Raw genomic sequence first — 26,865 nt, 5'->3', positions numbered from 1 at the left:
GGGTCTGGGATGTGGGCCCACCCTGTGGGCCAAATGGGCGTGGTGTTCATTCTAGATGTGTCCACTAGACCTGGGCCACCAAGGCTGTGCTTGATCTGCCCCCTGGACTCCTGGGAGGAACCAAACCTTGTGTGTGAGACTGACACCGGTCCCTGGCATGAGGGAGGGAGGTGGATGTGATGGAGGAACCTTGCGTCCACACAAGCCTTGGTAAAGGTTCTGATCTCTAAAACTTGGCTCAGTCTCAGGGGAATGTGATCGAGAACCATAGAGAGCTGCCAAGCCTGTCCCTTTCTTCCCCAATTCCAGCCCTGAACTTTGTCTCCCTAGAGCAAGTGAGCTTTCTTCTCTCTCTACTCAGAGTGACACTAATTCCCAGAATCCTGGTCTAGCCAGGAGTGTACACTTTCATGTCTTACAGACTTGGATTTGGCTCTGTCACTTTCCATTGTACAACCGTGGGCAAAACATTTAAATGTTCTTAGCCTGTTTTAAAATTAAGCTAGTAAGAGCCACCTCTTAGATTTATATATAGTGAAGAATACATGAACTGCTTTGTAAAGAATAACACAGATGCACTATACACTGAGTGCTCAGTAAATGTTAGCAGCTGCTGATTTGGGTGTTGGTGTTGTGACTGTTGTGTTTCTAAAACTGTCCTCTGGGGGTGGCAGGAATGGAAGCATAGCGGGTAATGTGTGCAAGAGTCTGAACCCCAATCCCTCCGGCTGGGGCTGATCCGGGTCTCTTCCCATCCTGGGCAGGATTCGGCCCCAGCTGTCAAAAGAGAAGATTGAAGGCTGTCATATTTGTACCTCTGTCACCCCGGGGGAGCCCCAGGTCCTGCTGGGGAAGGACAAGGCCTTCACCTATGATTTTGTCTTCGACCTGGACACCTGGCAGGAACAGATCTATTCAACCTGTGTGAGCAAGCTCATCGAGGGCTGCTTCGAGGGCTACAATGCTACAGTACTGGCCTATGGGCAGGTGAGCCCACCCTACCCCACCAATGCCCTCCATGTTGGTTTGGTTCCCCTTCTCCTATCTGATGGGGGAGACAGATAAAGCAGTAGACATAGCTACACCATTTGGTCTGTTGTCTGGGGATGGGGCTGGCTAGTAGAGTGAGCGCTGTCATTACAACCTTCCTTGGGGGTGGCTTTGGGACTAGCTGGGCAGGGAAGATGGCCAGAGGAAGATGGGTAAGGGGACTCGGTTCAAGGCTTGCTGGGTAGCACCATCATCCCTGTTGCATCTTGGCCAACGCAGACAGGGGCCGGGAAGACGTACACCATGGGCACTGGCTTCGACACGGCAATGGCGGAGGAGGAGCAGGGCATCATCCCCAGAGCCATCGCACATCTCTTCCGAGGCATCAAGGAGCGCAAGCAGCGAGCACAAGAGCAGGGCGTAACTGGGCCTGAGTTCAAAGTCAGCGCTCAGTTCCTGGAGGTACCGTGGCCTCACTGAGGGTGCAGGGGGGAAATGGTTTGGAGAAATAAGACCATGAAAGCTGGGCTCTCTTCCTGTACAGCAGAATGAGCCAGGTTGTCACGAGGGTATCTGCAGCTAGTAAGCTCCCTGTTTGCAGAAGTATCCAAGCAAGAACCAGAGGACCACGTGTTAGGTCCTCTCAAGTAGTGTACCTGGTATCAGATGAGGCTGCAGTCATGACCTTATGACCATCTTGGGTCCTGACTGGCTGATTCTAGCTCTGACTCTTTTAGTTATGTGACCTTACGCTTGTCCTTTTACCTCTCTGAGTCTTACCTGCAAAATGGGGCTGATAGTCTACTTCCAGAAAGGAAGTAGACACCGAGTGGCACTCTGGCTCTCCCTCTTCTTCCTGACTCCCACTGGGCTGCTCTAATCCTCCAAGCCCCCTGACTGTCCTTTATGGGTTTTGGTGATTCGAAACCTAGCCTTCTGAGTCTTCTTGAATCCTAGGGTGCCAGCCTAGAATTGTATCAGCTTGGGACCTAAGGGTGGGAGGAGGGGGATCTCTGGACTCTTCCATATCTGGGCTTTTCTGAGTTCTGAGTTCAGGAAGCACAAGGTAGGAACTCTCCCTGTGAAGGGTCTCTGGGAAGCTGCTAGGAGGGCAAGCTGGCCTCAGTAAGAGCCTGACCTTGTTTCTTCCCTGGAACATTTGGTTAGGCAGCTCCGATTCTCAATTTCTAATGCCCCTAACCCCAGGAGCCCATCCCTGAGCTCTTACCACCAAGGCCTGGTGTTCTGACTGCACCCTAGTTGGCCCTCAGAGGAAGGGATGTGGCCACAGCCCTGTCCACATCTTCTCGTGCCTGCCCCCTCCCCCTGCCCCATACCCAATTTCCCAACTATTCCCACATGGGCACGTCAACATGCAGCAGTCTCAGTAAGGGACCTATATTTTGGGTCCTTCTGGACTTTGGCTTCCAATCAACTGTATGTGTATGCAAGTGTGTGTGTATGTGTGTGTGTGCACACGCGTGCATCTGTGTGTCTGTGTATACATGTATGTCCTACTGTTTATCACTATAAGCTTTTTCTCTTATATCTCTTCGTTTTCCTATCTTCTTGGCCTGTTGCTACCATGGCCTCAAGAACAACCTAGCTAGAAAATCCAGGCCACAGGGTGAGTGAGCCATAAGGGGTTAAAGTCCAGGGATGGAGACTGATAAGGTTCCCCACCTCTGTACAGCCACATAAGGCCCATAAAACCATTGGGTAGGGCTAACATCATGATAGGGCCGACACATGCGCTCACACGTGTGGCTTACGTCAGCTGCCTGCAGCCCATCTGCCTCTGTTGATCATTTTGTATGACCTGAGAATGATGTAAGTATCCAAATGGTCCTTGGCAGAGAAAGATTCCCCACCCCTCCAATGATGCAGTACGTCTGTCCCAACACACCAGACAGACAGACTGGCATTCTGTCTCCACCATCTCTTCCTTCTGTTTCCTCTTCCCTTTCCTGTGGTTTATTTCTGTCCCTTTAAGGCTATGAAAGCCTGGAATGTTGAGGGCTGGTCCTCCCCCCACCTCACCCCCCAGGACTCTCTTGGCTCCGGCTGCCCCATCCCTTTCCTCAGACCCCAGCCCCAGCACCTTGCCTGCAGGATGGTCCTTTCAGCCCTGCCTGTGATTCCAGCCGCAGGCATCTCCTTGGCTGAGATCTGCCAGAGATGCAACTTCTCCTGGCCAGCCACCTGCCACCATGTGGGCCACAGCATCCATTTTCCATGTTCCTCATCTCTCCTGAGCACAGGGCCACCTCCCCTCACCCCCTCTCCCAGAGGTTGCCATCACCTCCATCCCAAGGGACATCATGATCAGCGGCTTGGAGCCTGGCTGCCCGCTCTGTGAGCTCTCCTTCTGCCCTTTTGTGTGTGGAATCACCTCTCCATCTCCTCTTTTCCAGTCTAGTAATCCATGACCTCTGCTGGAATCCTTGTCCTCCCTTCCTCAACTGCATCCAGGACCCCTGTCCCTCTGTTCCTTTTAGAACCTTAGTCCTCCCCCAAGACCCAGAGCTGCTGGGTCTGGGTTCAGCTTGGGCAGCCTCAGCTTGCTTCTGTCCAGGCCCAGCTGTCCTTCTTCCCCTATCCTGGAGAACAATTCAGAATCCCGAGGGGACCCGGGTTAGGCAAGTTAACCTCCAGGGCCTCCGTTTCTACTTCTGCAAGTGGAGAAAGCCTCTGGGGCCCTGCTCTGTGCCATGGAACACACCAGATCATTGTTTCTTCCTCTGCACAGCTGTACAATGAGGAGATACTAGACCTGTTTGACAGCACCCGTGACCCTGACGCCCGCCACCGCAGGTCCAACATCAAGATCCACGAGGATGCCAACGGCGGCATCTATACCACGGGCGTCACGTCTCGCCTCATCAACTCCCAGGAGGAGGTGAGCATCTGTCTGGTGGACGTCCAGGGCAGGACAGACAGGGGGAGCTCCCGAGAGGCTAGAATCTGGTCCCGAGTCCTCACTTGTGCGTCTGTCTGTTCCCAGCTGATCCAGTGCCTGAAGCAGGGGGCCCTGTCGCGCACCACGGCCAGCACCCAGATGAACGTGCAGAGCTCGCGCTCTCACGCCATCTTCACCATCCACCTGTGCCAGATGCGCGTGTGTTCCCAGCCTGACGTGGTGAGAAGCCCTTGGGTCTGGGGGCCCCACATGTATCCCAGGGAGGGCAAAGGAGGAGCCACCGACCAAGCTCACTGACCAGAGCGGAAGCTTGCCACAGCCATTTGATTTTTCTTTGGATTTTATTTCCTTGAGCCTCAGTTACCCCATCTGTACAATGGGATAACACTACTTCTAGCACCCAGCCTGTACAAGTGCTATACCAGTCAGGGGCTCTACCCATGCCAGAGGTGAGGTACCCTGTGACCTCTGGCTCTCCTAGATGGCTGTGCTGTGGGGCACAGGGTTGTAGGCCCAGGAGCTGCGAGGTGGGGCAGGGACTGGGCAAGTCAGATGCTGGCTTCTGCTGTAGGTGAACGAGGCAATAACAGGGCTTCCTGGTGGCCAAGCTCCCACCAACGAGTATGAGACACTCACCGCTAAGTTTCACTTTGTGGACCTGGCTGGCTCAGAGCGGCTGAAGCGGACAGGAGCCACCGGCGAGCGCGCCAAGGAGGGCATCTCCATCAACTGTGGCCTGGTAGGTACATGGGGGCGGGGGGGTGGGGTCGCCAGCCCCAGCAGCCAGCCCTGCTCAGGCTCCTATAGGCTCTGTGACCCCCATGGCTGCCTAGTAGCCAGGACACCTGGAGTCCTTACTGTTGGGTCTTTATTTCTTCACCCTCAGGCCTCGCTCTGCCCCAACTTCCTGATTTCACCAGTTTACCTCATCTACCTATAAATCACCTGGGAGCCCGGGGGCTGCTAGGGCCAGAAAAGCAGGTCCAGATGATTGGGGCTGGTGAGTCACACAGGCCTACCTTCGGATGGGACTCACGGGCAGGGTCTGTCTTCCACAGCTGGCCTTGGGTAACGTCATCAGCGCTTTGGGAGACCAGAGCAAGAAGGTGGTACACGTGCCCTACAGGGACTCCAAGCTCACCCGGCTCCTCCAGGACTCTCTGGGGGGCAACAGGTATCTGACCCCTAACATCCAGGCATGCAGTGGGGAGACAAGAAGGTTCCTGGAGAAGATGGATGTGAGGCTCGGGACAGATTGGAGGCAGGGACCTTGAAAGTCTCTGAGATCTTTGACCGGTTATGTTCAGATTCAGTTTCCTTATCTGCACAGTAAGGAGAGAGAGTCTGACAGGAAGTCATCCAGCCTAAAAAGGAATAGATGGGAAATGCTAGGGAAAACACAGGGGCCCATGACATAGCCTGGTTACCAGGCAGAGGACTCTGAGGTTCGGGATCACCGTTTTCTCCCCTTGTTGGCTGGAAACTCTTAGCCAGGTGGTCCAGGTCTTTTGGGTGTTTAGGCAGAGGGGTATGGAGGGGGAGCAGGAGGAGCTCTCCTCGCAGACAGTTGCTCTGAGACCTGGCTGTGTCCCTTATCCTTGGCCTGCCTGATGCACCCCAGCCAGACCATCATGATTGCCTGTGTGAGCCCCTCGGACCGGGACTTCATGGAGACCCTCAACACTCTGAAGTATGCTAATCGGGCTCGCAACATCAAGAACAAGGTGGTGGTGAACCAGGACAAGACCAGCCAGCAGATCAGCGCTCTGCGGGCCGAGATTGCACGGCTGCAGATGGAGCTGATGGAGTACAAAGCGGTGAGCATGCTCCCAGGTCTCCTGCATACAGACTGCATCCCCACCTGCATCCCCACCCTGAAGTCTCCGAGCTCCTCAGCATACCTCTCACCTCCCCAATGCCTGTCCATCCACTCATCAGGTCTTCTGTGCCAGGTGTGGGGCCCAGTACTAGGTGATTCAGCACTGCTGAGTCCTCTAGACTTTAGGACACTAAGTCCAAGAAGAAGAGCACACTGGCTCTGGTTATACCCAGGGCAGACCCTGTCCAGGAGCTCTTACATCCACTCAGCATGCTGCCCTGCACAGCTGAGACCACAGGTCAACCCCAGGGCCAAAGGACCCGGCCAGTGTGCTGCAAAGGGACAGAGGAGAGTTGGCTCTGCTCAGGGAGGGGCTCATGGAAGAGGCCTCTTATATGGACTTTGAAGCACAAACAAGGTTACTGGCCAGGAGGTGGGCAAGCACTCTAGGTAGAGAAGAAGCCATGTAAAAAGGAAGCAAATGAGAAACCCGTGTACTGTAGGGGAAGAGTTTAATGCCACCACACTGGAGATCATGTAAGATTTTTGAGCCCCGGGAATCTGGAACTGTGGTTTAGGAAAACTGGGGTGGGGAAACATGAGCCATGCCTTGGGAAAGGCCAAAGACAGAGGAAAGAGCCTCATCTCCTGCCCGTCCTGTGAGATTTGGTGCCTGACAGCTTCTCCCGCCCCTTCCCAGGGCAAGCGGGTGATTGGGGAAGATGGTGCTGAGGGCTACAGTGACCTGTTCCGGGAGAATGCCATGCTGCAGAAGGAGAACGGGGCACTGCGGCTGCGGGTGAAGGCCATGCAGGAGGCCATCGATGCCATCAACAACCGCGTCACCCATCTCATGAGCCAGGAGGCCAACCTGCTTCTGGCCAAGGCTGGTAAGCTATGTGGGGTCAGGCAGCAGACCAACCCAGAGCACCAGTATATAGGACCCCTTACCCCTGTAGGGGGCAGCCGAAGGCAGCTGGTCAGTGCACAGAGCCGCTCACCTACACATGTTTTCCAATGATTAGAAAACAAATCTAGTCGGATACAAATGACATGTGCACACACACATCCCCCTTGTTAAATGATGCTTCAAAATATAATGCAAAAGATAAAGCTGAAAATTCCCTCAGCATCTCCTACCCATGTACCTGTGTTTTAGCACACTTGTATCAAGTGTATATATATGTTCCCGTACATACAAGAGTGTGAATATATGCTATGTCTACATATGTGACCATATGTACTATTTTATATCTTTCATTTTTCCTTTCCTTTTTTTTCTTTTTCTTTTCTTTTTTTTTTTTTTGGTCAGTCATGGGGCTTGAACTCTGGGCCTGAACACTGTCCCTAAGCTCCTCAGCTGAAGTCTAGCACTCTACCACTTGAACCACTGCGCCACTTCCAGTTTTCTGACTGGTTTATTGGAGATAAGAGTCTCGCAGACTTTCCTGCCCAGGCTGGCTTTGAACCTCAATCCTCAGATCTGAGCCTCCTGAGTAGCTAGGATTACAGGCGTGAGCCACCAATGCCCAGCTTCCTTTTCTTTTTTCTTTCTTTTTTTATGGTACTGAGGCTTGAACTTAGAGTCTGTGCTCACCAGCCCCCTTTTGTGTGTTGGTTACTATTATTATTTTTGTTTTTTGTACTGGTGCTGAAGCTTGAACTTCGGGGCTCGCACACATGCTGAGCCACACCTCCAGTTCCAGCCTTTTTGCTGGTGAATTGGAGAAATGAGTCTCTAAGGTTTGTCTACCTGGGCTGGCTTCAGATGTCAATCCTCAGATTTCAGCCTCCTGAGCAGCTCAGATTATAGGCTTGATCCACTAGCACCAAGCAGTGTTATTTTCTTTCTTTCTTTCTTTCTTTTTTAGGGGGGGTCATGGGGCCTGAACTCTGGGCCTGGGCACTATCTCTCAGCTTTTCAGCTCAAGGATAGTGCTCTACCACTTGAGCCACAGCACCACTTGCAGATTTTTCTGCTTATGTAGTGCTGAGGAATCGAACCCAAGGCCTCATGCATGCTAGGCAAGCACTCTACCACTGGGCCACCTTCCCATCCCCAAGCAGTGTTATTTTCATGGTAGGTCCTCTCTTTACGCCCCAGCTAGTCTGGACTGTAATCCTCTTAAGTTGTAACTTCTCTCTGTCACTGGGATGACAGACTCATGTCATCATTATCATGGTTGAAATGGAGTTATAAATTTTTCTATGCTCTTCCTGTCCATGAACTTCAATCTCCCATCTCCACCTTCCAAGTAACTAGGATTACAAGCTTGAGTACACTCCCCCAGCATCATTGTTCATTTAGCATTATGTTTGATAAATGTCCATATTAAAACCCACTTAATTTTTTAACTAGTGCATTACGGTCCATATGTGCTGATGAATAATTTATTCTAACAGCCTTCTATTGATGGACGTTGAGATTGTTTTCAATTTCATGCTGTTACCAGCAATGCATGGCACATCTGTGCTCATATGCAAGCATTTCCTTCATGGAGATTCCTTTGTGGTAAAGGCCTTGTGGGACCCTGCCTGGGGCAGACACAAGGCCAGCAGCCTTAGAACTCTGGGCTCCAGTCATCACTGTTTTAACCTCCTTTATTGCACCTGCCTCCCCGCTTCCAGGTGATGGCAATGAGGCCATTGGTGCCCTGATCCAGAACTACATCCGGGAGATCGAGGAGCTTCGGTGAGTGAGGGCTAGTGGGTGTGGACAGGCTGGCGGCCTTGGTCAGGCAGGCTCAGGGCAGTGCTAGCTCACCGTCTCTGTCCATCGATGTGGTTCCTGCAGGACAAAGCTCCTGGAGAGTGAGGCCATGAACGAATCCCTCCGCCGCAGCCTGTCTCGGGCCTCAGCACGGAGCCCCTATTCGCTGAGTGCATCTCCAGCCGGTCCAGCATTTGCAGCCAGTCCAGCCAGCTCCATGGAAGATGCTTCTGAGGTGATCCGCAGGGCCAAGCAGGACCTGGAGCGGCTAAAGAAGAAGGAGGTCAGACAGCGGAGGAAGAGGTGAGTACTCACACGGGGACCCCCACTCACCCTCCAGAGACTGCTGCCCTCCTCTGTTCAGGAGAGAGCACCCCCATCCAACTCCATCCCATCTACAAGGGCTTCCCCAGTTTTGCTACCTGGGGCAGGCCACCCCTTGCTGGGCTTCTCTGCTGTGCTTTTCCCCTCAAGCTTGAGTTCAGGTGGGGGGTGTGGGTGGGGCGGAGCTAGAGAAGAGACACTGGTTCTCCAAGTGCAGGAATTCCCTTATCCATCCCCAATGCCTGCAGGGGTGGGGTTCCTCAAGGCAGCATCAGTCACCCTGATCCGGTTTCCCCTTTCTTCCACGGGCAGCCCAGACAAGGAAGCCTTCAAAAAGAGGGCAAAACTTCAACAGGAAAATAGTGAGGAGACGGACGAGAATGAGGCTGAGGAGGTGAGCACCGCCCCCCCAGGCCTTCTTCACCATTACCCCTGTCTTTGCTGGGCTTGGGGAGTGGCTCTGTCAACATCTTTGTATGATGGAGGGACGGGGGGTGGGGGGGAGCTGGGGACCTGCTTCCAGTTGACCCTTGAGCTTCCTGATAACTCTGGCAGGTTGCCATGGTGATCGCCATCCCTTGCTTTCCCCTGGTCCCAAATGGATGACGCTAGACAGAGGCTCCTTCCGAAGGCCACTCTCAGCCCACTAGGGGTGGGGTACTTTCCCTGCCAGAGACAAGGCTGGCTCCCGCCCATGCTCATCCCCCCTGCGCCAGACATTGTGTCTGGCCTGGCCTCCGCACACCCCTCTTTTGAGGCTGGTACGGCCCTAATGGTGTTTGATACCTAGGAAGAGGAAGAGCGAGACGAAAGTGGCTGTGAGGAGGAGGAGGGCCGTGAGGATGAGGACGAGGACTCGGGCAGCGAAGAGAGCCTGGTGGACTCAGACTCGGACCCAGAAGAGAAGGGTGCGTGGGCCAGGGCGGGGGAGGAGAGATGAGATGCCTGCAGCCAGGGCCCGCGCGGCCCTGCTGGTCAGCGCTGGGTGCACAGGAAGTTCAGAGGCTGTCCGTGCTCCGGGCCCCCCGCCCCCAGATGACAAGCCAGCTCCTGTGTGCCCACTTGCTTTGCTTAGCTTGATCCTTTGTAAGCTTGGGGTGTCCAGGCCTCTGCTATCCTGCACTTAGGTTCAGAGTCTTCCCTGAATCAGTACTGAATGAGCTCAGGGAGGTCCCATCCCTCCCCAGTGTGGTCTGTGCAGATCAGGGCTGGGAACGAGGCTCCTCTGGTGCCAAGGCCCGCTCATCTGCATAGGGTCTGATGCCTGGCCCCTTGGCTTTGGCCACAGCCCTGCAAGGTGCCGTCTCCTCCTCCATCCAAGCAGGGTCTCCTGTCATCTGTGATGATGAGCAGATATTGGCCTCTTGGTGCAGTAGGAGCAAGATGTTAAAACCTCCTCCCAGTTCCTGAGCCCAGTCGTGTCTTTGGGGGGGGGGTTGTGCACATGCGTGCATGCGCACACGCATTTGTGTACATGTGATGATACTGGGGCTGAAACTCAGGGGCTTGGCATAGTCCCTTAGCTTTTTTTTACTCAAGGCTGGCACTAACCACTTGAGCTACACCTCCACTTCTGTATGTTTTACTCATCAATTGGAGATAAGAATCTCTTTGATTTAATCTGCCTAGGCTGGCTTTGAACCCCAATCCTCAGATCTCAGTCTCCTGAGTAGCTAGGACCACAGGCCTGGGCCACTGATGCCTAACTTCCTGCAGCTGCCTTTTCAATGTGTTACCCATCTTGTAGCACAGTGCCCCACTGTGGGGTTTACATTTCACTCACTTGTGCTTGCTGATTGGTCACAGTTGACCAGAGAAAGCCTGCTCCCTCAACTGGCAAGTGTGATCCCCTCCTACCCCTTGCCCTGGCCTCGGCTCTAAGCCTGGCTCTGCCATGACCCTGCAGAGGTGAACTTCCAGGCCGACCTGGCTGACCTGACGTGTGAGATCGAGATCAAGCAGAAGCTGATCGACGAGTTGGAGAACAGCCAGCGGCGGCTGCAGACACTCAAGCACCAGTACGAGGAGAAGCTGATCCTGCTGCAGAACAAGATCCGGGACACGCAGCTGGAGCGTGACCGCGTGCTGCAGAACCTGAGTGAGCCCACAGCCTTGCTCTGCCCTGGCCCAGCCTCTGTCACAACACAGCCATCTGTGGAAGGCTTTGGGAGAAACCTGGCCTTCTACACATGGACTTCTGACCCTCTGACCTCCAGGAGCTACAAGTTCCTGAGTCTACCCCTAACCTCTCTGCTATATTTTCAACTCTTCTTTTACATTAGCATCTTACCTATTAGAATGCTTTGAACCTTCACATACTGAGGCGAGTGAACAAGACACCTGGACTTTTCCTCCTGCATTTAGTTTACAAACTGTGAATCTTATAACACTCTTCAGTCTACCCATTCCATTATTCATTTCTTCATCCACTTATGGGGCAAGTATTAGTTAAGTATGGCTCAGGGCCTTAGGGAGTGGACCCTTCAGTGAGGAGAAATAAAATAAGCAGAATCTGCAGTGTGCAAATCACACCAGGTGCTGATAAGTATTTAAAAATAAAAGAAGACCGTAAGGAAGGGAAACAGGAACACTGGAGACTGGGTTTGAGTTTGAGAAAGGAAGACCAGAAGTGAAGGCAACATTTTTATTGTTTGTCTGTCATAGGGGTTAAATTCTGGTCCTGGGTGTTGTCCCTGAGCTCTTTTTATTCAAGGCTAGTGCCCTGCCACTGTGAGCCACAGCTCCACTTCGGTTTTCTGACAGTTGGAGATAAGAATCTCAAGGACTTTCCTGCCCAAGCTGGCTTCGAACCACAATCCTCAGAGCTTAGCCTCCTGAGTAGCTAGGATTACAGGCGTGAGCCACCAGTGCCTAGCTTCGAAGGTGACCTTTGAGCAAAGCTTCGAAGGAGGTGAGGCAGTGCAGCCCAGTGATTCATGGGCAGAGCATCCCATCCAGGGGGAACAGAGGACACCAGGGACCTGAGTCAGGTGTGATGAGGCCTGGTGTGTTGATGGAGTGACAAGAGGCCCAGAGAGGCTGGAGCACAGGTCACATCTGCCATGTAAGGACATTGCTTAGAGTCTGAGAGCAATGAGAAGGGGCGATATGCAACATTTAAAAGCACTTTTGGAACATTATTCTGACTCCTCTGCAGGGGAATTGAACATAGTGCTGAGAAACTTCTTAGGAAATTGTAATAAAAATCTCAGGGTGGGGGTGGTGGCACTGGTTGAGCTGTGGCTGAAATAATACAGCCATGACTAGTGAGTACGAGGTCCTACCTTCAAACCCCAGTACTGCCAACAAAATATCCCAAGAAAGGTAGCTTGCAGATAGTGAGACTTGAGATGCGTTCAGATGCAGGTGGACCAGAGAGGCTTTGTCGGTGTTGGGGCTTGAGGGAGAAGGGAGCCAAGGATGTATAGAGTGTGAGCTTCTGGACGGAAGGTGGTTGTGCTTCCTGAGGTGGGGAATCAGGGCTGTGGAATCTGTCCGCTTGAGATTTCTATTTTAGCAGTTCAGGTGGGAGAGTCTGGGGTGGGGAGCCAGGTATACTCATGCTCCAGCCCACGTCTCATCTTCTCTCGCTGACCGTGCCCTTTCCACTGGCCTAGGGGCCAGAACAGAACCAGCATCAATGGGCTGTGAGGCCCTGTGTGAAGCAGAGAGGTCTCGAGATGAAAATAGCCCTTTACTTCCAAGAGACTGTAGGAGCAGGAAGGAGCTTGGGCCGCTCCTGGCCTCTCCCCGTGATGGTTCAAATGGAGACCCAGGCTGAGGGAGGGGGGGCTTGCACAAGGTCTCACGGTGAGATGAGAAGCCACACACCACGCACCCTCTGCTTCCTTTCCAGTGAGCCACGTTTAGCGGGGCCCCTGGGCCCCTGGAGCTGACAGCCGCCTCTTGCTGCCCTCAGGTACCATGGAGTGCTACACGGAGGAGAAGGCCAACAAGATCAAGGCCGATTATGAGAAGAGGCTGCGGGAGATGAACCGGGACCTGCAGAAGCTGCAAGCTGCACAGAAGGAGCATGCTCGGCTGCTCAAGAACCAGTCACGCTACGAGAGGGAACTGAAGAAGCTACAGGCCGAGGTGGCCGAGATGAAGAAGGCCAAGGTAGGACTGAGGGTGTCCGTGACGTGCCTTAGAATTCACTTTCCACGCTTAAAAGAGTCAAAGTAACTAGCTGTGGCTCGCACCTGTAATCCTAGCTACTCAGGAGGCTGAGATCTGAGACTCATGGTTCAAAGCCAGCCTGGATCCAAAAGTCTGTAAGACTCTTATTTCCAGTTAACCAGAAAAAAATCTAGGAAGTAGAGCTGTTCAAGTGATAGAGCATCAGCCTTGAGCAAAAAAGGTAAAGGAGGGGCCGGGAAGGTGGCTCAGTGGTAGAGTGCTTTCCTTGCATGCATGAGGCCCTGGGTTCGATTCCTCAGCACCACATAAGCAAAAAGAAAAAAGCCGGAAGTGGTGCTGTGGCTCAAGTGGCAGAGCGCTAGCCTTGAGCTGAAGAGCTGAGGGACAGCGCCCAGGCCCAGAGTTCAGGCCCCACAATCAGATCCCCCCTCCCAAAAAAGGTAAAGGACAGCAGCACCTAGTCTCTGAGTTCAAGTCCCAGTATTGGCACACATACAAAAACAAAAAAATCACTGGTGTTAAGTAAGTGTAGGTTTTCTTTACGGCCTTGTCTGATTTGACCCTGTGCTGGCCTTGCATTGCTCTTCTCTCAGCCACATGTATTGTCCAAGATGAAGGAACTGTGTGTCGTGGATGAAGGAATTGTTCTCAGTTCTGGTCTGTGTGTAGGGTGATGGAGTTCTTGGGGGACAATTGCAGATGCCCTGCTCAGTGCTGCCCCCTGTGGTAGGAAGCTATACCACAGTTGTCCCCTGTCTGTAGGTTCATATGCTCTTGCCCCAAATCATGATGACAATTGCAACCAGGCTCCTGACTAGTCACCTTACATGCCTAGTCACATTCAGTTCTTAGGAGAACCTCGTGAGAAGATACCTGTCGCGCTCCCCACTGTTTGCATGGGGCTTGGGAGGCAATTCTGGCTACCGGGAGAGAGGGCTGGGAACAAGTGCTGTTTTCCAAGCTGGTTTGTGTTCCAGAAGGCACGGTGCTCCCGTTATCACCTTGTCATGGCCCAGGGTGCCCTCATCTCTGGGCCGGCTGCTGAAGGTCATAGCTCTTGGCTCAGGTCTTGTGCCTCTGGTGTCTAGCTATTTCTACCACTGGCTGAGAGCCATTCTCCCTTCATATCCTCCCTCCCTGGGCCTTCCTGCCTCAACCCTCCGCCCCTGGTACCCCCACCCCACCCCAGATCTCCACAGTCCTGGTCTGGACCCTCAACACTGGTGGCTGTCCTGGGGGAGTGGGGGGGGGGCTGGCCTCAGGAACAGAGACTGAAGAGAGAGGGGCCCACAGGGCTGGATCCTAGAAGCCCTTAGTAACCAGTCTCATGCTGGCTTAGCTGGCACTCACCAGTGGGGGAGGAGAGAGGCAGTGCAGTGATGTCACCTCTTAGAGGAAGCCCATGCGCAGTGTTGTGGACGCCAGCCGCCTCACCTGACCAGCTTCTGACCCTAAGTTCAGGACACAGGTTCTGAGCAGAGTGCTCAGGCCAACTTGACCCCAAAGATCCAATTTTCACTTGCTTCAGTGCATCCACCCTGTGGACCAGATGCCACTGTCACCGGAGGGACTTCGTAACTCAAGTCCCCACATTCTCCCAGACCCTGGGCGCCCTCTGGTGGTGAAGAGGGAGAGTGGGGAAGAAGAGGCTTTCTGATCCCGTAGTGGAGCCTACCTTGGCCAGTGCATATTGTAGCAGCTGCCGGCATAGCTCTGGATGCTTCTGGATGCTTCTCCACTGTTTGTCTGGATCCCTACTGAGGTCTCTGAAGGAGAGACAGCCCCAGCATCTCCTGGTCAGCTCCCACTGCACCTGGGCATGACCCTGGGGAGCATTATAAGAAGATTGTCATAGTGTCTGAAGCCTGGGGAAAAAAACTTGTCCAGTGTCTGGGATGTATTTGAAAGCTAGACAGACCCATGTGTTTATCTCAGCTGAGGCCCTTCAGCAGGCCCAGCTCTGTCATGTTACTGTGCTCTTAGGAGCGAAGCCTGGATATAGAAAAGGTCAGCCTGGGGTCATCCCAGGGATTTTCAGAGACAAGAAGACAGAGAGCAGATGCCAAGGATTCTACCCAGATACCGTGAGGACCAGTATCTGAGGATCTTCCCACAGCTGCAGGGCCCAATGCTTCACAGAGCTGGACCAGGCCGGCTTGAGCTATGGGGTCTCTTGGGAGAAAGCAGATTGCCTCTTAGTCAGAGCTGTAGAGCAAAGCTGGTCTCGGGCACTGAGACCCACTTCAGAGTTGTCAGGTGCTTAGACCAAGCTTATCCACTCAGAGGCCATCACCATAGCTTTCCCAGAGCTCAGCCACATGTGCAAGTCGAGTGCCTAGATCCAGGATCAGGAAGGCTCAGCTCTGAGTGGGCTAGAGTTCTAAGGTACACCTTTAACCTTGTGGAGAACACTCACATTGGAACCTAAAGACCTAGCAGCGGCCATTGCTCTGCTCTGTGGATTCTGCCTCCCTGCCTCCCTTTCCTTGGCATCCTCAGAGCAGGGCAGGTTGATGACACTTCTGGTGGTTATTTGAGGCCTATAAGGACTGGCCCCGATAATGATTCTCTTGCCATCACCAGTTGGAAGGTATGAAAAAGCCTACATTTTCAACAGGACCCTGAGACAGTGCCTCACAGCACGTTGAATCCTCTCTGATACCACTAATGGTGTCCGCTGTGCCTTTGGCTAGGCTTGGTCCCTCTCCCTGTCTTGACTAAGCAGAGACTAGCATGGTGCCATGCTCTGAGCCACAGGAAGGCAAAATAACCTGGGCTATGAGGCTGGCCATCCATTTCTAGTTCTGTGGCTCTAAGTCGTCTTTATCTCCAAAGCCCACTTTCTTCTTTGTAAAGCAGGAATGGTAAAGCCTCTCATGGGATTGTCATGAGAACTGGGCCTGGCATAGAGTCTGTTCTCAATAAATAATGGTGGTTTTTATTGCTGTCACTGTGAGCCTGGACCTGGAATCTGACCCTAATTCAGGGTCACCTCAACCTTGTCCACAGTTCAGGGTGTTACTAGAAGACAGCTCTGCCTCCAGCAGCCAGGCTGTCCTAGAAGAGTCAGACTGAAGGTGGTGGCTTTGAACTGGGGCCAGGGTTGGGCCTTGCAGAACAGAAGTCTCCACACTAGAAGGCTGGCTGTCAGGCCACCCCTCTGGCTGTGTGATTGCCCCCGTGGCTTTAGCTGCTCTGGAAGGAAAGAGCTGGAGGGTCCAGACCTGGACTTTGAGCCTCAGTAGCCTTGTGGACTACCAGCCTTGTCCTCATAGCCAGCCCTGGAGCCTGTGAGCCACCCTCTGCCAACCCTGCCCCATGCCCATGTCCGCTTTCCTTCCCAGGTGGCACTCATGAAGCAGATGCGGGAGGAGCAGCAGCGGAGGAGGCTAGTGGAGACCAAGAGGAACCGGGAGATTGCTCAGCTTAAGAAGGAGCAGCGGCGTCAAGAGGTGAGAGACCCCAAGCATCCCAGGAGCCTTTAGCCCGGCAAAGGCCTTTAGCTGATCCCTGGGGCCCAGCCTCCCAGGCCCCCAGCTGCCCCTCCCAACCAAGCTGGCCTCCATTCCTGCCATGCTAAGTCACGTGTTTATGATCAGAGTAGAGTGTAGCTGTCAGCAGGTTAGCTCCTTCCCCCTCCCCGTAGTCCATGTTCCAAGGAAGTTAGACATGAGCCCAGAGAGGAACAGGAACTCACATGCCATGGCCACCAGCAACACAGACACATCAGGCTGTGTCACGCCTAACGGGGCTGCTCCTGCTGTCTGCGTTCCCTGCCATAGTCAGGGATCATGTCTTATAAGGACCAGGGACTTCGCCACAACCTCTAGGGAGCAGAGCTCAGCTCAGAGTCCCAGTCTGGATGCCGGAGAAGCAGCTAGATGAGAACAACCCAGGCTTCCGGCGGCAGAGCTGACCAGCCTGTGGCCAGCGCACCCAGGCCGAGAAGGTGCCGGAGCCTGAGTGTGGCCCCTGCCTCTGTCCTCTCAGTTTCAGATCCGAGCCCTGGAGTCCCAGAAGCGGCAGCAGGAAATAGTCCTGAGGAGGAAAACCCAGGAGGTGAGCACACGTAGCTGCTTCAAGGCCCCGCCCCAACTCAGCGCTCCCTTGATCTTAACTTTTGCTTCTTTTTATGTTTCTATTTTGGTTTGGTTTGATTTCTTCAGACTCTCAGACTCTGTAGCCTGGGCTGGCCTGGAACTTGCTATGTAACCCAGGCTGACTTCCAGCTCTTCCTCCTCCTGCCTCTTGTTCTCTGCCATCGAGGCGGGGGGGGTACCATTCCTGACTATTCCTTCTTTTATTCAACAAACACAGTGATGCCCGAGTTGTGCCAGGCCTGTGAGAAGCACCCTTCTCAACATGAGAGTTGGGTGTTGATATCAGAAATTGGAAAGTTGGGGGGCTAGGAAGTGGCTCAGTGGTAGAGCGCTTGCCTCACATGCCTGAGGCCCTGGGTTTGATTCCTCAGCACCACATAAGCAAAAAGAAAAAAAAAAGCCAGAAGTGGTGCTGTGGCTCAAGTGGTAGAGTGCTAGCCTTGAGCTGAAGAGCTGAGGGACAGTGCCCAGGCCCAGAGTTCAGGCCCCATGACCGGACCCAAAAATAAAAAAAAAGAAATTGGAAAGTTGCCAGCGCTTACAGTGGCAGACACAAGTTTCCCATACTTCTTTTCACTTGAAAGCTCACATTTTTGTTATGCTGCCAGTTGTTGTAACTGAAGTAAGGATCAAATCCATTCATTTTCCCAAAATAAAAAGAGAGAGAAAAAGAGTTGGAGCTTCGGGACAGATTACAGACTTTGCCCCCACATACTTGAGCTAATTATTTAAAAAGTAGTGTGGTCATCTGCCTTATGTTCATTTCACATCAGACAGACAAGAGCTCTTCTGCCCAAGCCTGAGTCAGCCACCTCTCCTCCCCCAGCCTGGCACCCCACACCCACTCCCCTGTGCTCCGTGCGGCTCTGGGCCGCCTTGCTGACTGGATCCCTCATTTCTTGTTCTCCTGCCCCCAGGTTTCTGCACTTAGGCGCCTGGCCAAACCCATGTCTGAGAGGGTGGCAGGGCGTGTGGTATCAAAACCACCCATGCTAGATTCTGGGGCCGAGGTGTCAGCCAGCACCACCTCCTCTGAGGCCGAATCAGGGGCCCGCTCTGTCTCCAGCATCGTGCGCCAGTGGAATCGTAAAATCAACCACTTCCTGGGGGACCACCCCACCTCCACAGCCAATGGCAGCCGCCCAGCTAGGTAAGACAGGTGGACCGTGCCTGGCTGTGCGCACAGGCAGAGCGTGGGCATCATGGGAATGGGTCCGGCTCATCTGAACAAGGCTCAGGTTCTGGGAGGGCTCCGGCCTGGGCCTCGTCAGCTCTAGGCTGGAGCTTGATGGAGCCACAGAGATGAAGGGTAGTCAACATAATTCCCCTTTGCCTCTGCTTCCCAGAAAGAAATTCCAGAAGAAGGGGGCCAGCCAGAGCTTCAGCAAAGCGGCCAGGCTCAAGTGGCAGTCGCTGGAGCGGAGGATCATCGACATCGTCATGCAGAGGATGACCATTGTGAACCTGGAGGCCGACATGGAGAGGCTCATCAAGGTGGGCCGGCCTTCCCCTCGCTCCCCTCCCTCCCTCCATCGGGCCTTCTGTGGCTCTGCAGACATCTCTGGCCCTTCTCCCTCTCCTCCTTGGGGCCTGCTTTGAGATCCAGAGATGTTGGGGACAGGGGAGGTCTCTCATGGCTGGGGATTCTTGGTCAGGAGCTGTGGGCAGGGCAGGAGAGTCCCCTGAAGTTCCTCATCCATCCCTGTCCCCCCAGAAAAGAGAGGAGCTGTTCCTCCTGCAAGAGGCTCTTCGGAGAAAGCGCGAGCGGCTGCAGGCCGAGAGCCCCGAGGAAGAGAAGGGGCTGCAGGAGCTGGCGGAGGAGATTGAGGTGTTGGCCGCCAACATCGACTACATCAACGACAGCATTACGGACTGCCAGGCCACCATTGTGCAGCTGGAGGAGACCAAGGTGCCCCCAGGGCTGGGCATGGCCGGGGCAGGGACGGTAGAGATTGGACAGGTGGGGGACAGCCTCAGATGACAGGGGTCTCTGCTTCCTGGTCCCAGGAGGAGCTAGACTCAACGGACACATCAGTCGTCATCAGCTCCTGCTCCCTGGCCGAAGCTCGCCTCCTACTGGACAACTTCCTCAAGGCATCCATCGACAAGGTGAGCCGGTGGGGCGCCCCCTGTGTGGGCAGCACGCAGGCCTAGGCACCTCCATGACATGCCCTTGTGGTGATGTGTACCGGGCCTGGTCCCTCCTCCTCTGCGTCACCCACAGGCTCGGGCAAGCCACCCAGCCTCCAAGTCTCAGGCTGTTCAGCCATAAAACTGGAGTGATGACAGTGCAGAGTTTGTAGCTGGTCACGTGGCTTCCGTGAGATGATTCAGGGAAGTGGGCTTGACGTGGCGCCGGGCACACAGCTGCTGACCCTGTGTGTCTGGCCCAGGCTTAACCGCAGCAGGGCTGGCTGGGGTCTGCCGGAAGTGGAAGATAGAGGTTAGGGGTCAGGGAACTTGAGACAAAGCATGTTCCACCCTGGAAAACTGACGCCAGAGCATCAGGAGTCCTCTGGCATCCCTGTCCCTGCCTGAGGATGTGTTTTCTCCCGTCCTGGGTCTTGGGAACACATGCACTAATGTGCATGCCTTCCCTGTCCTCACACAGACTCCCCCCCCCCTCCCCGCTGCCCCGTGCATCCAACTGCACTGGATTGAGGACCAATATGACCTCATACTACCCTAGTTACCTCCAAAGGCCCTGTCTCCAAATACCATCACATTCTGGGGTAATAAGAGTTTGGAAGAACACAGAGCAGAGGGGGATGGGGGTAAAGCCTCCCTCCACGAGGAAGGGTAACCTCAGGTCTTGCTTCCTGCCCTCAGGGGCTGCAAGTGGCGCAGAAGGAGGCCCAGATCCGGCTGTTGGAGGGACGTCTGAGGCAGACAGACATGGCGGGCGCCTCCCAGAACCACCTGCTCTTGGATGCCCTGCGTGAGAAGGCCGAGGCGCACCCTGAGCTGCAAGCCCTCATCTACAACGTGCAGCAGGGTAGGGGTGGGTGTGGCAAGGCCTCCCGGCTCCCAGGGCTCTCCCACCGCATCCCCTGGGGCCGGTGTCTTTGTGTCTCCAGAAATCCCAGAGGGAGGCCATCCCCACCTTCCCCAGCCTCTCACGGGGGTCTCTCAACCCTCTTTCCCCAGAGAACGGCTACGCCAGCACGGATGAGGAGGTCTCCGAGTTCTCCGAGGGGAGGTAGGCGTCCAGGCTGGGAGTGAGAGGCTGGCCCTCAGCCTGCGCCTGGGACTGCGAGGGGGGGCAGCCATAGGATTGAGGGCTGCACCTAGATGTGGAGGCTCTCTGAAGCGTAGAGAGGTAAAGCTCGGGACATCAGGACCCCACGCCCTCTCTGCTCTTTCCTCAGCTTCTCCCAGTCATTCACCATGAAAGGTTCCACCAGCCACGACGACTTCAAGGTCAAGGTGAGTTCTGCTACAAAGGAGACAGCAGGTGAGGCAGAGCCAGCCTCTCCTGGCCAGGTGCCTGGGCCTAGTCTCCCCCTCACCCCAGCCCGATGTTGCCCCAGCTGGGATGAGGTACCATAAAGAATCTAGCCTGGAATTGAGCGATGTCCAGATAGGTAACCCAGTCTTGATGAATAGAAGGTGGGAGAAATGTCTAGAACCCCTTCGTAATTGTTTCCACTCTGCCTAGTAATACTACCATACCCAGAAGCTCTGCTTAAAACGAAATTCTCACTTTTCCCACTCAAGACTCTGTCCCATGCTAGGTTCAAATTCTAACTCTAGGTATCCAGTGACTGTGCTTTCAGATAGTTCATTCAACACATTGAGAGTCAACAATAAATAAGAGAGCTCACTTCACAGTACGGGCAGTGGCGGGGGAGGGACAGGGCACAGCGTGGCGTTAGTAGACAGAACCAGCGCCATGCTGCATCCATGCCAGGCTGGGATTACCTGGTGACCAGCAAAGGAGTTAATGTGGACACTCTGTGCTTCTCAAAGTCTTAACTAAGGGCAGGAAAATGGTTGTTGTTACTTTAGAGTCTCCAGTAGCCTGAGGAGTTTAGCTAAGGAGCACAGAGATGTCTTGGGTCATGTCTATCTTCTAGTGGCTCCTCTCCTGAGGCCAAGGCAACACCAGTCAGTTTCTTGGGATTTCACACACACACACACACACACACACACACACCCGCACGTGCACATGCACTTTGTGTACCATCTATTAAGACGAATTGATCCATCTAGTCCTTATCTTGCCAGGGTGAGCCCAAGCTGTCTGCCCAAATGAAAGCCGTGTCCGCCGAGTGCCTGGGCTCCCCGCTGGACATCTCTACCAAGAACATCACCAAGTCCTTGGCCTCCCTGGTGGAGATCAAGGAGGATGGAGTGGGCTTCTCTATCCGGGACCCCTACTACCGGGACAAGGTCTCACGCACCGTCAGCCTGCCCACGCGGGGCAACACTTTGTAAGGAAGGGATCTGGGTGGAAGGTGGGTCAGATGGGCAGGGAGCTGGGTCTGGGCCTCACTGGACCCTTCTGTTCCAGTCCCCGGCAGTCTCGGGGCACAGAGACGTCCCCTCTGACCCGGAGGAAGTCGTATGACCGCGGGCAGCCCATCAGGTGAGAGAATCTGCCCCAGAGACCCCGCCCGTCACAGGGGTATGAGTGGCAGTGTGGCTCTACTCTGTAGATCGCTATGCACACGGTCCACTCTGTCCCAGCTGACCTGAGTCATTGAGTTTCACCCAGGGACCTTGTCCACGCTGTCAGTGAGGGGCCTAGGAAATGCCAACCCATACAGTAGCTGAAGCATAGTTAGAAGCTGTAATGTGCACTCAGCATAGGTGGCTTTAACTTCCGTTAGCAGGGTGTGTGTGTGTGTGTGTGTGTGCGCGCGTGTGCGTGCGTGCGTGCGTGTGTGTGTGTGTGTGTGTGTGTGTGTGTGTGTGTGTGTACTGGGGCTTGAACTCTGGGCCTCAAATTCTCACTTGGCCTTTTCACTCAAGGCTGGCACTCTACCACTTGAGCTACACTTCCGTTTCCAGGCTTTTTGAGGGTTAAATGGAGATAAGAGTCTCAGATTTGTCTGCTCGGGCTGGCTTTGAACCTCGATCCTCAGATCTCAGCCACCTCAGTAGCTAGGATGACAGGCGTGAGCCACTGGTGCCTGGCCTATGACTACTGCTTTTACTGATGTGCCACATCACCGTGTCTTGCCCTTGGGTCTTGAGAACATCCTTTTTTTCAAGGCCTCTTATGAAAGGAGTGTAGAATCTCAAAGAAAACCCAGAGAAGGCAGCACAGACCGGTGTAGAGACCTCCAGCTACGCTGGCACAGGTGGCCCAGGCCCTATGAAGCTTTCGCACATTGCAGGACGACTCTTAGGGTCCTCTGGTCATGTACTTAGCTTGTGTAGGTTTGGTGCTTCCCCAGATCACATAGCTAAACACTAAGGAAGCAAGACTCGGGTTGACCTCCTGCCACCCGCCATGGCAGCTCCCAGCCTCTCCTCCTCTCCAGAGCCTCAGCAGGTGCCCGAGACACTGCTTACAAGTACTTGCAGTGTGAGTTTAGGCCAGACTCATGATGAAGCTCCCAAGGAAAGAGAATTTCATCTGAACCTAAGGACAGCCCTCCGAGGGGAGGAGCCTGGAGTGCTGTGGTGGCCGTTCACAAGGCCATAGGGTCTTCCTTGGAGGTATGGGCAGTTCTCATGGTTCATGGCAGTTATGTTCTGTGATGCCACTACAAACACCAAGTCATGAGTGAGGAACTATTGCTCCTAGGAAGAAAGAAGTCAGGGTAGCTTCCTGTAGTCTTCCAGTTATGACACTTTCAATGATCAACTTACTGCTACTTAAAGACAACTAACTTAACATATATCACTGCAGTTGGCAACCCTAGCGCTGTAACTTGGGCCAGCATGAAGCTTACCAGACCCATATAGCCCAGCCCTCTTATGCTCAGAACACCAAACAGCACTTAGAATTATGCACGGAGATTGTTTCAAAAATTGAAATCAGTGGGAGATAAACAAGGGAAGGGCTAACATTGTCCAGAAAGAAATGTATGCTTCCCTTGAGTTATGTAACTGTAACACTTCTGTACATCACCTTGATCATAACAACTTAAATAAAACTTGAAAAAATTGAAGTTACTGCTCCTGTAATCCCAGCTACTCAGGAGGCTGAGACAGGAAACTTGTAAATTTGTGGATTAGCCTAGTCAACTTAGTAGTACCCTGTCCCCAAAACTAAAAAAGAAAAAGAAAGAAAAACTTTTTTAAAAGATAAGGGTATAGCTCAATGGTAGAACACTTTCCTAGCATGCACAAGGCCCTGGGTACTGAAAAAAAAATTTTTTTTAATACTGAAATCACTAGAGCCACAGCAATACTAACACAGTTCTAACCAGACCATTAACAAGACATTTGCCCAGTGTCAGAGCTGACACAACCTCGGGCTGGAACTTGCATAGGGAGTGATTTAACTTTTTCACTGTTTTACACAAATCCTAAAACAATACGGAAAGCCAGGAGACCCAGGAGCATTGCCTGGGAGATTACAAAGGAATGTCTGACAGTAGATGGACCCGCACAGCCTGGAGGAGCTTGTCTGGGAGCCGGGTCCCAAGATGACTCACATCAGGCTCTGCCCTGTGGTCTTCCAGACACAGGACAGCAGCAGGCCCAGCACCAAGGGTGGGCCTGCAGGTGGGGGTGTGATCACTAACAGACCTGCTCTCTGTCCCCACCCCCCCAGGTCTACAGACGTGGGATTCACACCTCCTTCCTCCCCTCCCACCCGCCCCAGGAATGACCGCAATGTCTTCTCTCGGCTCACCAGCAACCAGAGCCAGGGGTCAGCGCTGGACAAGTAAGAGCAGGACTGAGGGGCAGGCTTGGGAGGGAGCTCCAAGGGGGATGGGAGCCTGTGGTTGAGCCTTGCTGGAGGCAGGGGGGAGCTAAGCTGACCCCCCACCCTGCTCTTTCTGCCACTCGGAGCGATGCGTCCCTCCCATCCCTAGTCCTTTCTGGACTGGCCGATGGTGTTCCCTTCCTGTTGCATGCTGAGACCTCAGGAGAGGACAGGAAGGAAGCCACAGGGCTGGGGGCACTGAGGGCAGGCAGACACGCCTTCCTGCGCTGGGTCTTTGCTCTCCTCAGAGGACCGACCCTTCCTTCAGCTTCAGCTTCAGCTGGCGCCTGGTGTACCAGCCATGCAGGCCCCGAACGCCTGTGCCCACGGCCCCTGTTGTAGTACTGTACCTACTCAGTGTCATTCCCACGGCGTGTGTGCTCACCTTGCTTTCCCGCTTACCCGCCCTCTGTGGCGCCACTGGAACATCAAACCAGCCCTGAGAACTGACCACCCTGGAATTAGGCCCAGAGAGAAGGAAGCCAACGGGGCCCCGCAGCCACCCAGGGCTCCCGACGGCCACTCGTGTCCCTAACAGTGGGCCCCTGCCCTGGGCACTGGGGAGGATTCCATCCTGCCTGTGCTTGCTCCAAACCGCAGGGCCTGCTCCCGCCCTCTGCAGTCCCCACAGGGGCTCCCCAAAGCTTCCCTACCACAAGGGGCGATGTGTCCCCAGGTCAAAAGGTGCTCCTCCGCCCTGTCCTCTCTCCTTTCTCGGTCACAGTGCTGCTGCTCCCTGAATACTGAGTCCAGGGTCCAACCCAGCAGACCCGGTGCCCTGGACACCTCCTCCCTGGAGCCCACTGCGCCCTCAGCTTCTCACGGGGGAGCTGTGACCCCAGCCTGGCCTCCCCAACCACGCCTTTACAGCCAGCTCCACTCCACGTTCTGCTTGATTTTGGCTTTGAGACAGGGTCTTATTCACTCGCCAACCCAAGCTAGCCTTCAAACCGCAGCCTCCTGGGTGTTTGGATTACAAGCATGCAACATCCCAGCTTGGTGGTGGTCTGTTTCCGGCCCTGTCCGGTGGCCCAGGTCTGGAGCGGAATGTGCAGGCCAGAGCCAGCTCCCAGCGTGGCCCCAGCGGGCTGCCAGGGGGTTGTGAGTTTTGTAAATCAGTGAGCCCTGAGCAATGGCTGCCACAGGCCGTGTCCCAGGGGCGGGGTAGGCTGTGGCATGGCCGGGGTGGGCTGCTGTCCCGAGCTGTGCGATGGGCCAGCCAGAGAGCTTGGAACCAGTTCAAAGCCCCAGAACCACTTCCCCCGTGTGGGCTAGCCTCCCACCTCTCCTCCAGCCCCTTCCTCACTCCCACCCTGCTAGCTGAGGGACCCCTCCATACCCTCCCCTTGGGGAGTCTCCCAGCTCCCAGGCTGGCCTGTCCCCCCCTCTTCTGCTCTCCCTGAAGGCCCTCCCCCCCTCTGCCTCTCTTCGCTCCCCTCAAAGAGCATAACCGCCCTCTGACCCCTGCTGCCGCCCCCTCTGCCGTTCCTCTGTGTGTTTTCCTCTCTCCCCTAATCCAGCTAATTTTCTGCCCTTCCCAGGTCTGATGAGAGCGACTCCTCTTTGTCGGAGGTCTTGAGGTACACACAGAATGTCTCTCGTGTTTGACTCCTGCTCTCGCTCTCCCCGTCTCTCGCTCTCTTCTCTGCTCCGCCAGTCCCCCCTGCCTGTACACCAGCCCTCCGCATGCAGCCCCCCCTCTCCCCGCGCCCTGCCCTCCCCCTCCTGTCCCCCCTGAGACCTTCTGCCACACGGTTCCTTCCTCTCCAGGTGGCCTCATGGCCTCTGACGGCACCAGGCCTGGCTGGAGCTGGGGGTGGGGAGGAGGGGGCGCAGTTGCTTGTGGCTGGTCCTGTTCTTTTCTCCCTCCTGGTCTGAGCAGGGTGGAGCGGGGCATGGCGTGGGTAGGCTGAGCTCTGCTGAGGCCCCACTGCAGGTGAGAGAGGCTGTGGGACCTCGGGGAGCAACCAGGCTCTTGGTGAGGGGTGCCGAGGACTGAGCAGGGCCCTTGGGACTTAGCCTGCACCTGCAGGCAAACCCTGGAGGCTTTGTCACCGCAAGGCACCAAAGCACGCAGTGCCCCTGCCCGCATCACTCGGTACATACGTGTGCATATGCCTCCTCCCCTCGGCCTCCAGCCAACCCACAGCAAGGGTAGAGTCTCAGGACCCCAGTGGGGGGCGGGGGGACTCCCAGCACTGGTGTTGGCATTGGTGCACCTTTGTACAGCAAGCCAGGCTGGGCCACAAGGAGACGCGAGCGGACGCGCGCCAGCCTCTCTCGGAAGGAAGGCTCCCTTTTCTCCAGCTCCGCAGCAATCTTGGGCACACTGGGCCCAAACCACTGCCACAAGCAGAGAGCTGGGAACTACACGGGCAGCCATTTGTATGAGTGCCAGGCTGGCAGCTGGCTGTGTCTGACTACCATCCTAGTGGTGAGCTTGGTCACCAGGGCCTTAGCAAACCCCGGGCCACAATGTCGCTTTAAGAAAAAAAAAAGTAGAATATGTTTTCAGACATAATTTGGCCCCTGTCTTATCCCAAAACACTCCCTGAGAGAGAAAAACAAGTCAAGGTCAGAACCCCAGGAGGCTGCTATAGCCAAGTCCTCATGCTCATCCAAGCTCCGCCTACTGGCCTCTCGGAGCATCATGGGGAGCAAATGGGTTCCATTTCAGGTCCAGACAGCCCACGCCTCCTCATCCCCGGCTGAGCTGGGGTTCCCTGGGGGTTTATCCCTTTGCAAATGACTGGCACCGCCTTACCATGCTGATCCAGTCCTCTACGTGAAGAACTCTGTGTGCATGCGTGTGCACATGCATGCGTGCGTATGTGTGCGTTCACGCACCTGTGTTAAGTTTCACTGATGGAGGGGCCAACCCCAGGCAGTGACTAGCAAGTGGAGGAGTTGTGTCGGGAAGTCATCCCTCCCTCTGCTGACAGCTGCCCTCCCTCGCTCTTGCCAACTGAAGTAGCC

General features: G+C 54.7%; 1 protein-coding gene across 1 annotated transcript in view; it reads left to right on the top strand.

Annotated features, from left to right (window-relative positions):
• Window positions 1-26,865, top strand: part of Kif21b (kinesin family member 21B) — a 47,340-nt gene that overhangs the window by 13,377 nt on the left and 7,098 nt on the right. The window contains exons 4-30 of the mRNA XM_013017305.1: window positions 765-987; window positions 1,270-1,452; window positions 3,740-3,889; window positions 3,995-4,129; window positions 4,482-4,649; window positions 4,969-5,084; window positions 5,532-5,727; window positions 6,430-6,619; window positions 8,358-8,421; window positions 8,524-8,742; window positions 9,076-9,157; window positions 9,554-9,671; window positions 10,670-10,861; window positions 12,683-12,882; window positions 16,248-16,355; window positions 16,894-16,962; window positions 17,921-18,153; window positions 18,350-18,497; window positions 18,718-18,912; window positions 19,011-19,112; window positions 19,833-19,998; window positions 20,151-20,202; window positions 20,372-20,429; window positions 21,231-21,436; window positions 21,517-21,591; window positions 23,734-23,847; window positions 25,431-25,469. Coding sequence (XP_012872759.1) covers window positions 765-987; window positions 1,270-1,452; window positions 3,740-3,889; window positions 3,995-4,129; window positions 4,482-4,649; window positions 4,969-5,084; window positions 5,532-5,727; window positions 6,430-6,619; window positions 8,358-8,421; window positions 8,524-8,742; window positions 9,076-9,157; window positions 9,554-9,671; window positions 10,670-10,861; window positions 12,683-12,882; window positions 16,248-16,355; window positions 16,894-16,962; window positions 17,921-18,153; window positions 18,350-18,497; window positions 18,718-18,912; window positions 19,011-19,112; window positions 19,833-19,998; window positions 20,151-20,202; window positions 20,372-20,429; window positions 21,231-21,436; window positions 21,517-21,591; window positions 23,734-23,847; window positions 25,431-25,469 — 3,801 coding nt within the window. The remainder of the gene's footprint in view (window positions 1-764; window positions 988-1,269; window positions 1,453-3,739; window positions 3,890-3,994; window positions 4,130-4,481; window positions 4,650-4,968; window positions 5,085-5,531; window positions 5,728-6,429; window positions 6,620-8,357; window positions 8,422-8,523; window positions 8,743-9,075; window positions 9,158-9,553; window positions 9,672-10,669; window positions 10,862-12,682; window positions 12,883-16,247; window positions 16,356-16,893; window positions 16,963-17,920; window positions 18,154-18,349; window positions 18,498-18,717; window positions 18,913-19,010; window positions 19,113-19,832; window positions 19,999-20,150; window positions 20,203-20,371; window positions 20,430-21,230; window positions 21,437-21,516; window positions 21,592-23,733; window positions 23,848-25,430; window positions 25,470-26,865) is intronic.

This window comes from Dipodomys ordii, unplaced genomic scaffold (assembly GCF_000151885.1).
Source record: "Dipodomys ordii isolate 6190 unplaced genomic scaffold, Dord_2.0 Scaffold35, whole genome shotgun sequence".
In the NCBI taxonomy this organism is placed as follows: Eukaryota; Metazoa; Chordata; class Mammalia; order Rodentia; family Heteromyidae; genus Dipodomys; species Dipodomys ordii.
Note: the sequence above shows the minus strand (reverse complement) of the source record. Positions and strands in the feature narration are given on the sequence as shown.